This window comes from Oryzias latipes, chromosome 22, assembly GCF_002234675.1.
Source record: "Oryzias latipes chromosome 22, ASM223467v1".
NCBI lineage: Eukaryota > Metazoa > Chordata > Actinopteri > Beloniformes > Adrianichthyidae > Oryzias > Oryzias latipes.
The window spans coordinates 8,186,084-8,197,065 of NC_019880.2; the positions used below are offsets into that span (position 1 = coordinate 8,186,084).

Below are 10,982 nucleotides of genomic sequence, written 5' to 3' on the forward strand. Positions count from 1 at the left end.
CTGTCTGCTGAAAACTAGACCTCAATGCAAATGGCTTTTTATACATTATGTGATGCAGTGGCCACTCAGCAATGAATATATTCAAGCCAAAAAAAACTGTTTACTTTTTGCCCGTAATCTTCTTTTTAAGGCATGCTGATGCACCAAACTACAGATTATTGAATGAATGATACTGTAAACTATTAACCAACAGTTATATTTTATCATATAAACTAATTTTGCTGATATATAAGATCAATATTAATACCTATAGAATAACTTTCTGAAGCTATTTCTAATTTTTATTCCAATTTCCTTTATTTTAAATTCTCTCATTACTTAAGATTGTTGTTTTGCAGTTGCTTATGGTTAGAGAGTAAACAAATAGAGATGACTGTTTTTCAAATTTGGGCATAAACCTTCCAGGATTAGACTGAATTGGCTTAGTTTGATTTTTACCCCTCTTTAAATGTCCTGTAAGTGAGACTAAACCTCTGAGCTGCAACCCATAAGAACTTGTGGAGTCCAACCTGACACTATTGACTGTCTGACACTCTTTCTTTCTTGGTTAAGACCCACTCCAAAGAAATTTTTGTTTTTTGTGTGTTTTAAACAAGTTCTTGTAGCTTTTTTTCTTATGATAGAAGACATATATAAAGAAAATCAAGATTAAAACTGCATTTGTACGTGTTTTTTTATTCAAACCATTGTGAATCAAGAGCAGATGAAGAGTGCTGTTGGAAAAAGCCTGTAGCGAATTTCTCAGGAACTCCTGGTGCTCTGCTGAAACTGTCCTAGAAAATGACACAGGCTTCTCTATTTTTGCTAAAAATGGCATAATCATAATTAAAAGACCACTGGGAATGCCTCTACAATAGCTCAAAAGATGATCAGAGTGGGAATTTAAGAGAATAACTGTAAAAGACGTCTTTGGAGAGATGGAGGGACTCATGATAGAAGAAAGAAACTGGACAGACTCTTCCCAGGAGGAGAGACTGCGTCTCGTCACATGAAGACTCTGGGTATCAAATATGCAGCTTGCTGCATGGCAAGCCATAGCACCATAACTCAATAAATCAGTCCATTTTCAGATCTCACTGAGGCTTTCAGTCTGCTGAGGGGGCTGTGGGGTTGGTGGTCAGTTAATCAATGCCATGATCAATATAATTTACAAACAGACTGATGGGAAATGAAGCAAAGAATGAGACGGTTGCAGTTTTGTTCTAAATGATGATACAAAATGATGTTAGATGGGGAATACTTCCCAGAAGAAAGCGGTTGATGTACAGGCAGGGGTAACCTCACCCTGCATGAAACCACACACATATAGCCACATGACATCAGCGAGAGTGTGAGAGGGGCAGTTTAACCTATATCAGATTATCCTACAATGGGGGGGGGGGGGGGTGGTACAGTAACTTGGAGAACATAGAAACTGAAATTAGAGAGCATGACACAGAACTGAGCATGGTGAACAGGACAAATAGCGAAGCAAGTGGCTGCTGGGAAGCTTGCACTGCCTGAGGGAGGTGACCATGTCTGATTTAGGCTGCACATGCCCACCACTCTGCTGATTTAGTCATGGAGAGATCAGAATTCACAGATGCAATAACATTGTTTGGCAGAGTAATTTTTTTTTTTTTTTTGTATCCTATTTTCTGACAAATCCTCCGCCTCCTTTTAGCACCAAGGAGCCACCCCCTCCCCCTTTACTCTTCCATACCGGGCCAAACCCACCCATGGATCTCCATCCCTCCACGGCGCTGTAAAGCCATCAGAATGGGTTTGTGTGTGGACGTGGTGCTGCTTGCTCCACCTAAAACAGACTGTCTTTAATCCGAAAGCCAGCTTTACAGACGCAAAAACCTCGTCCCTCCTTTTGGCCAATTTTTCTGCAGATCTGCGTGGATTTAATCCACCAAGCCGGCTGCCGGGCCCTGATGCTCTGCGGTGATAATGAATTAAAATGAAGGTGTTTGTTGTTTTGGTCTGCAAATCCATAAATCCGACTCATTTCTGGTGATACAGAAAACGATTAGAAGTCAAAGCAACACCTGCCACATCCGTGCGTGAATCAAATTCCCAAAATACCAGGGGGGGAATCTTGCATAAAATACGCACATCCTTCCAGATCAGACTGTCGGATGCGCGAAGGCATAATCTGACACGAGCTTTCAGCTTGGTTACAGTGGTTCACATTCTCCATGGCTTACCTCTGCGAAAAATGATTCCATCCTTGGTCCTCCCTGATGACGCGCGCCCGGCCCGGCAGAGCGCAGACACCGGCTCGGCTGCGCAAACCTCACCGATGAGAAGGTGAGCAAGATGTGGGAAACGTGGCGGTGTCTCAGTGCTCCTGCTTTCCATTCAATGAATCAGGATTTTCTGAGTTACACAAACACACCTCATCACCGCCAAAGCAGCGTGCTCTAAGATAACCCGCGGACAGAAATCCACAGAGGCTGATGTGGAGATTCAAAATTGTCCACGCCGGGGATCCGTCGAGGATGTGTGCGCGGCTGTCCAGGTCCGCTGCTGTTGAATGGCCCAGAATTTGGTCGTAGTGGTTTTTGTGTGCGTGTTGTTCTGTGTGTGGATGCATGCGTGTGAGTAGAGTGCGTGGGTCTGAGAGGGAACCAGTCCAGAGGCAGGGGGGATTTTTACGCAGCCCACCGATGCGGGGCGGTGTACGCAACCACCAGCACATAAACTCAAGTGCAGCCATATTCAATGGTTCCTCTTTTTCTTTATAGCCATTTAACCTCAATATTTTACTCTAAAAATTAAACGATTTGATGAAACTCATAATTGATGCTGATGTTTAACTTTAACAATTTAAAGACATTTTTCACTCAAGCTGTTATTTAAAACTTGCTTTTAAAACCTGAGTAATACTTAAGTAGATTCACTTAGTTTTGTTTTATTCCCTGCAGACTAAATTTCTTTGCTTTGAGAGTTTATTAGTCTAAATCCAATAAAAATCAGGCTTTTGGTGGGTTTTTTTTACATATTATTCTTGTAGAATTTTTCTTATGATGGAGGACATTTATTAAGAAAATTAGGATTAAAACTACGTTTCTGAGTATTTTCTTTGTAATCCAAATCATTGTGAATCAGGAGCAGACAAAAAATGACTTTGGAAAAAGGTGAGGGGCTGTAAGCTTTGTGAATCGAAGTGTGTGCATTTGTGACTCGGAGTGTGTGCAATTCTGAATTATGAGACTGTTCTGACCTCATAGTAAGCTAGTGGGAGACAGTGTAAATAAACAGATGATAGGAAATGAAGGCATCTGTGCCAACAGTCCCACAACTAACTCAGAGGGGAATTTCTGACAAACTACTGCTTTTCTGCACAAAGTATGTCCTAGAAATCAAAACAATTTTTTATTTGGGCTAAAAACTGAATAATCATGATTAAAAGACCACTGGGAATGCTTTTACTTAAATAAAAGATGATTGGAGCAGGACTTTACTGTTTCTTAAAGTAAATTCTTGACTTTTGAGTTCTTAAATTCAATTAGGAAAGAAATATGAGTAGATAACTCTCGTAACACTTTTAGTTATAATTGTGTAATTCACTCTATGAACAAAATAATGTTTTAGTTGATGCTCAGAAGCCCATAAAGATTGACTTCTCAGCAATAAATCAATGTATTGTTTACATATTTGTCTATATTTCTTCTGTATTGCTGAAATTTTTTCAAAAGGTTGGCATAAATCAAATAAGATGTCTTTATCAGAATAAAAACAAAACAAATAGCAAATAAGATTTAGGAAACGTGTTTCTATATGATTCCTATTGAACCGTCAGCCAGTGATGGTCACATCACAAATTCTAAATAAACTTAAAGAAAAACACTGATATGAAGTGGATTTCTGTTGTTCTGAGAGATGCCAGGTGTTTCCATCATGAATCTCAGCAGGCCCGGGCCTCTTCGGGGTAAATGTATTGTTTAAAACAGTGTGTTCTCCACCGCGCCCTGGAGGAACGGAGGGGGGAGCGCTACCTAGCTGTACTCAATCTTCCTCACAGGGACAGCTGAAGAATTGGAGTTGACATCCGGGCCTCACGCATTGTTGAAAGAGTGTGCATTTTGATAAAGGGAGATGCACACAAATACACGGACGATCAGGAAATTAGAGCTGATCTTCACAAAACACTTGTGAGATGTCGAGTCAAAGATATTCCGAAAAAAACCAACATAAAATTGAACAAATTCGACCAAACTCAAATAGCCTTCATCTTCAGATATTTACATGCAGATGTGAAGTTCTGCTCAGAAGACAACGCAATATTCACCCATACTAAGAATAATGGAAATTGAATGAAAGCAAATTCACATGTAAACATTAACTGACATAAACAATTTGAGGGAAAAAATGCATAAAAAACTGGTCTTGTTTTAAGTGACCTTCACGTTTAGCTTTTGGACAGTAGAACTTTACTCATCTGACAACAGCGCTCTCTTTCTCCTCATTTCATTTTCCTTGTCTTACTGTCATTTGTGTGTTGCTGGGTGCTGAAGACAGATTATCCATCATCCAATTATCTTTGGATCTACTGTCAAAGCAGTGGTCTTTAATTATGATCATGCCGTTTTTAGCCAAAATGGAAAAAAAAGCCTGTGGCGTTTTCTAAGACATTTTTTCTCCAGAGCGGCAGGAGTTCATCAGAAACTCACCTCTGAGTTGTGAGTTCTTCGTCTGCTCCTGATTCACAACAATTTGAATAAAGAAATATTCAGAAAAACAATTTAAAGTTGAATATTCTTAAGACATCATGGAGAAAATGAAAAAACGCTTTAAGAACATTATAAAAACACCAAAAACACGGTTTTCATTGGAGTGGGTCTTTAAAACACAAGTAAGTCTGATCAGTGCTAAATCAAGATAACAACATCAGTTCCAGACAACTAAGAAAATCAACCATAACTACAGTTACATCATTACAAACAAATGCTTCCCAACCAACCATCAAACCTTTCATATTAATGGTCACCTTGAAGGTCAGTTTACCTGGCTTGCAGAACACCCAGACGGATGCTCTCACTCAGATTTATTCAGAATGAAAAGGGGTTAGTGGTTTGTTATCGTCACCTCAGGAATCAGGGAAACCTGTATGTGTCATCACGTGAATAATACCTTTCTTTATTTATCCATTTACCTATTTATAACCAAAGTTTCTGTCTTGGAAATTTTAAAGAAGAAGAAGAAAGACTGTCGAGCATGAAGCAGCAGAATTAAAATTTGATATATATGAGTTTATGATGAATATATGTAGCATGCAGTATAAATATTATATTTTCTTTCTAATTCCATTTGTAGCCAGTTGTTGTTTTGGTTAATTGGCAATAGGAGTAAAGGTAAATTTTTGATTTTCCTAAATTGGCTAGGCTTTGCCTTTTTCTGTGTTTAATAAAGTCAATCAAGGTGAAATTTGCTAAACTACCCAAACTGTGTATTTGTATTTGAATAATCAATACATTCCTTTTTGGGCAGTCAAACTCTACTATTCAGCGGGAGTTGGATAGGCGGAGTGGTCGCCATATAGAGTGGTTTGCCACTCAAACCAGAATCACCACTGAGTCTAACTATAACATTTAGCACACATTTGAGGATAATGTGTGTGTGCATTTGCTGAAAAACATTATTCATGACGTCACAGCCAAACAGTTTTACGACCGAAGCATCCATAAATCTCTTCCTTTATTACCCTCTTTCTCTGGTCTCCAGCTCATTTGCGAATCTCCTCTTTTTTCACTGCAGACACATCTGTTAATGGTGGTGTAAGAGGACACCTCAAAAAAATCATCGGCTGCAGACAAAGTCAGTGCGGACGTCTGGATTTGAACATCAACTACAATGTGTTCGTTTGCGTTTGCTCTCTGAGGAAAATTTAATTCCCTGTAGCCTCTAAAACTTATCGAACAAATGAAACCAATTGTGCTTTCATAAAGTCACAATTTAAATTCAGGTTCTGACACAGTAATTCAATTCTGGATCCAAGAACAGAATCAAAGTACTTTCTGGAGTTTGCATTCTGTGCTGGTTTAGTTCTCACTCCGATCTCATTTTTGATCTATTTTCAAAGCGTTCCTAGTGGTCTTATAGTCATGAATATGCCGTTTTTAGCCAAAATCATAAAACTTGTGTCGTTTTCTAGGACATCATTTTTGCAGAGCGGCAAGAGTTCATTAGAAATTCTCCTCTGAGTTGTGCGAACTGGTGGCGGAGTGTAAGCCTGCCAACACTACCTGTCACCCCTTCTTTAGACTCTCTCCTGCTAGCTTACAGTCCCTCACAACCCCAACCTAACATTACAACAAAACAATGCAATGCAACAAAAATGGCGAGCAGAATTGGAGCTGTCCATCAGTACAGTTTTGAACCAGATGCCAGCTCAGACATGGAAAATGAAGACGTACATGGATCTGTTTTTCTACAAATGGATCAGAATGGAGCAGAGCATAGAGTTACAAGCTTTTTTATGTCCCCCCTTCATGAGAAAAATGTCACAAGAGCATGTTAAAAACATCAATAAAGCAGTTTTCATTAAAGTAGGTCTTTAAGTAGATCCAAAACAGGACAAAAAACTGTGAGTGTACTGCACAGTTAAAAAATCTGGTTGTGCCAATAATTTAGTCATGTGTTACGGTTTTGAGGTCTGATTTAGTCTGGAAAATCAGAGCTTTGTTCTCTGTGGAACCACCTCAAATTCACACAAATATAAGCAGAACCAAAAGGAAGAACATTACTCCAACACACTCACTGATTTTACTTGAGAATGCTTTTGGGTCAAGACTGAAGCCAAGTATTTTTAGTTACGTAACAGCTAATAGTGGATGGAAATGTACTGACTGGATTAAATTCTGTCTCTGTAACCAGAACTGGAACTGTATTCTGCTAGTGATTTAGATTCTGTCATATCTAAAGGAATCTGATTCAGCTCTGTAGGAGAATTTGCTTCTTCTTTTTGTTTTAATCAGAACAATTCCTTGTTTACTTTATCACACTGCACATGCTCAGAAATGAAAAAACACTCTTGTGGAAATACAACATAAAATCTCCAGTTGGTTCAATTTTGTTTTTTGATTTGTTGTGGATCACAGATCAGTAATAAATCCCTGAACCCAGGTTCAGGAAAAAATCATAATCAGTGATTTTTCACACATCCCACAGCACAAATTTGAGATAGAATTCAGAAGCTAAAGATTTTGTTAAAAAAATACTTAAATTTTCTTTACTTCAAGCAAGAAAAACAAAAAAGACAAAAAATATAAAGAGAGATGTATCAAAGCTACAACTTCCAAGATACTCAATGGGGTAGTTTTTGTGTTATTTGCCTTTTTTAGAAGAAACAATTCCCTTTTCAGCAAACCGTTTGGAGCTATTTCTAGTCAAGTTATTATCTGCATTGCATGTGATAATAATCGTGCAGCTTAGTGTCAAAGTTCATTCCTCAGAGCTCAGGGCACTTAATGTCGCAACAACCCATGAAGTTGTGTTGAATATACACTTCACCATACACACAAAAACACACACTGATATCGAGATACCTGATACTCTGAGGACAAAAGGAGAATTGTAACAGAACCTCTTGCAGCAGTGAGATAAATGATCCATTTCATTTCTGTGCTACTGCCTTTCCAAAACCACACAGTCTGGTTTTATCGAGTCATAAAAATGGTGTTTAAAGATTTCATCAAAGAAAATTGGATTTTGTACTGAGATAGTAATATTTTTATGTCTAAGGCTTTAATTATGGATCTGAGCTCCAGATGACCCAGAACCATCAATTTCCTCTTTAAGTCAGGTCACCAGTTTTATATTTTAAAACGAGTTTAAAGACCCACTCTGATCATCTTTTGATCTAATTTTAAAGTGTTACCAGTTTTATATTGTGTTATGTTATGTTGTTGTTGGACTAAATCAAAAACCTGTGCTGTTTTCTTGGACATAGTATCTGCAGAGCTGCAGTAGTTCATTAGAAATTTGCCTCTGAGTTGTGGACGGGACTGTTGCCATGGAGCAACCCCGCCCCCCTTCCCTTCTTTGTTGCTGAGAGCTAAGAACAGCGAGCTTGTGGACCGCCGAGTGTTTTTTCTGCGCCACAAATAAGCTCTTTTTCAAACACCATTTTTTCGTCTGCTCCTGATACACAACAACTTGAATAAGGAAATACCGGTACTCAGAAATGCAATTTTGACCTCAATTTTGTTCTTAAATGTCCTCCGTCTTGAGAAAAAGGCCACAAAAACATGTTAAAAACATAAGTAAACAACATGGAGAAATGCTACACAAACTGAAAGCTCCATTCATAGACAGACATTTGTTTGTCCTACTTTTTTGGATTAGTAGTTATGAGCACATGGTCCTCTGACAAACACTCCACAACACTAGTGGTTGGCACTGCTCAGGTTCTGAAAAACATATTTGTACTTGTGTGATTGGTGACAGTCAAACAGTACTCAGGCTCCTCTCTGATGATGACAGCAGAGATTAAATACACATAAACACCTTTCAACAAATGCAAATGAAGTGTGGTGTGTTTACTCCTATCCTCTGATCCAGTGTAGCAGTTCAAAGTTCTTGTGTCCTGGGTGTAAAGGATCTTTGAGGAAACGTTGGCTTTTCTTAAGTCCCCAAACAGTACCTACAATGAGGCAAGGACAGACAATGATTTTCTCATAGCACTGGTAGCAACTCCCTGGTGTGTGTTTTTCCTGAAGCCATGCAGCTGGTCTCCCAGACATGCACAAAGTCAATAGACTTCCTAGCGAGTGGTTAGAAGGATGTGTGCAACAGATTTTTTTTAAAAGGCTCACAATTAATTTTTATTGTGCTACATTGGCTGATACTGAGGTCGAGCACTCTCTCCACATAGTGACTGCATACTTCCTGCCTTTTGTCAGCTCATCATCTTGGAGGTGGAACCAAATTGTTGTTGCAGGAGCAGTTGAGTCTCTCCATTTCTCTTTATGCAAAACTAACGCTGTCTGGAATCAAACTAATATTGAGTCCAGACAGCACATTGAGGAAACTGTCTGTGTGGTACACACTAAGTTCAGGCACTTAATTTCAAATGTGTGTTCTGGCTGATCATGTGTTGAAGTGTCCCTGGGCACTTGGCCGGTACCTTGCACCTTATAAATATCTCCCATTTATTGAAAACTCATTCCTAGCCATTAATACAAACTTCAAAGGTACTATAATCCATCTTTTTTTTTACAGATTAAATTAATATAAACAAAGAAAAAACACATTTTCCGTCTAGAAAATTATGTACTTCCAGTTCTAAAAACGTCGACCAGTACAGTTATTGCAGAAAGCTCTGATTTTGCCATAACCATTGACCATAACGCAATAAGTTAAAAAAAAGGAATCATTCTTCCTCCCTTGTTTGCTCAAAGGCTGTAACACTCTTGAAACCATAAGGAAACTAAACTGAGTGACCCCCCCCGGCATTCCAAACAGGAAGTACCCGCTAGCTTCAAGAAGCCAAAATCCCATAGACTTCTACAGAGATATAAACAGCTATTCAGAATAACCACTCTTGCTCCACAGTCACATTATGTCTTCATTGCAAGTTATTAAGGTTATAAACTGACCAATCAGATGCCTCAATGAAATCGGGTTTCAAGTGGTACGGTTGTGAACTTTCAATAAGCTCACTCCTGATTGGTGAGAGTGATTTTCTGATAATACCTTTATACTATATACTGCTCACTGAGATTATCTGGCTTAAACATGGCGAGGTACGCATCGTGAAAAAATGGTGACTGAATAAAATTCATTGGGTTGAAACCGGAAGGAAGACATTTTTTATGGGTGACTTCAAACTCACTCGGTCCAGTTCTCATATCACACAGTCAAGGGTTCTAACAGAACCACCAAAAACAATAGTGAGAAAGGTTTCAAAATAAAGGGACCCTACAAAGAGCAGTGTAACCTCTAACCATAACTCCCAAGAAATCATTTGGGATAAGCTGAAAGCTTTCAGCAGGTAATTAAAACTTATTGATTTTGAAGCATGACAGCAATTCAATCAATGGACTGACTTTTCATGAATATAAGCTGAATGATTGTGCTATATTTAATTTTTTTTAATCTTTCATAATAAAAAAAAGGCTGTCTAAAGTGATTTAAGTTTACAAATCTAAAATTTGGACACCTCCAAACAACATGGAATCCCGCATCCTTATCATTTGTAGATCTGAGGCTGTGATCAGGTCCCCTGTGTGAATTGGAGATGGAGAAGAGGAGAATTCATACCTGCTCAGTTGGGTTTACATGGGCGCAATGTATGAACAGGAATCGAATCAATCACTCTGGAGAAATGACCTCATCCGGATTCTCTTTCTGCCCCTCCATCACAGAACCCCCAACTTCCACACCCTGCCCCCACTCCTGCTTTCCCAGCACCACCCATGGGTTGCACAGCAGCAAGACAGCCTGTTTAGCTGTCAGTAAAACCTTGTAATTCCCAACAGGCTGTTGGGGTAATTTAATCAGCCGGCCACTTCCTTCAGCAGAACATACATGCTTTCAGACATATCAAATCAATTCAAATCAATTTTATTTATATAGCACCTTTCATGACGAGAAGACAGCTCAAGGTGCTGTACATAAAAACAAAAACAAAAGCAATAAAATACAATAAAATACATTCAATTAGCCCCGCGCAATAAAATACACAAAGACAAACACCAGTGGATAATAAATTAGTGATTAAAGTAAAGAGAAAGCAGAACAAAGAGAAACCAGAATCAAGAGAAACCAGAAAGCGCCGTCTGCCCTGTCCTCCTCTCAGCAGGGGTGTCAGTATAGACCCAAACACCCCAGCCGAGGGTGAGAAAACACTCGAAAACAGTCTAATTAGAAATAAAAAGAATATTTGGTAAAATATCATAAATCTTGATTAAGCAAATAAAATGATAAAATGATAAAATGATGTGCAAAAACATCATAAGACGTAAAAAGAATGAAGAATAAATATGTGATAA

General features: G+C 38.7%; 1 protein-coding gene across 2 annotated transcripts in view; it reads right to left on the reverse strand.

Annotated features, from left to right (window-relative positions):
* The window catches only part of LOC101165433 (unconventional myosin-X), a 39,183-nt gene extending 36,540 nt beyond the window's left edge, over positions 1-2,643 (reverse strand). Inside the window, exon 1 of one of the 2 annotated variants that reach the window (XM_011490258.3) lies at positions 2,193-2,643. In XM_011490258.3, the coding sequence (XP_011488560.1) occupies positions 2,193-2,213 (21 nt within the window). In that variant the 5' untranslated portion in view covers positions 2,214-2,643. The remainder of the gene's footprint in view (positions 1-2,192) is intronic. The other variant, XM_020713463.2, reaches the window with a different exon arrangement.
* Between the last annotated feature and the right edge of the window lie 8,339 nt (positions 2,644-10,982).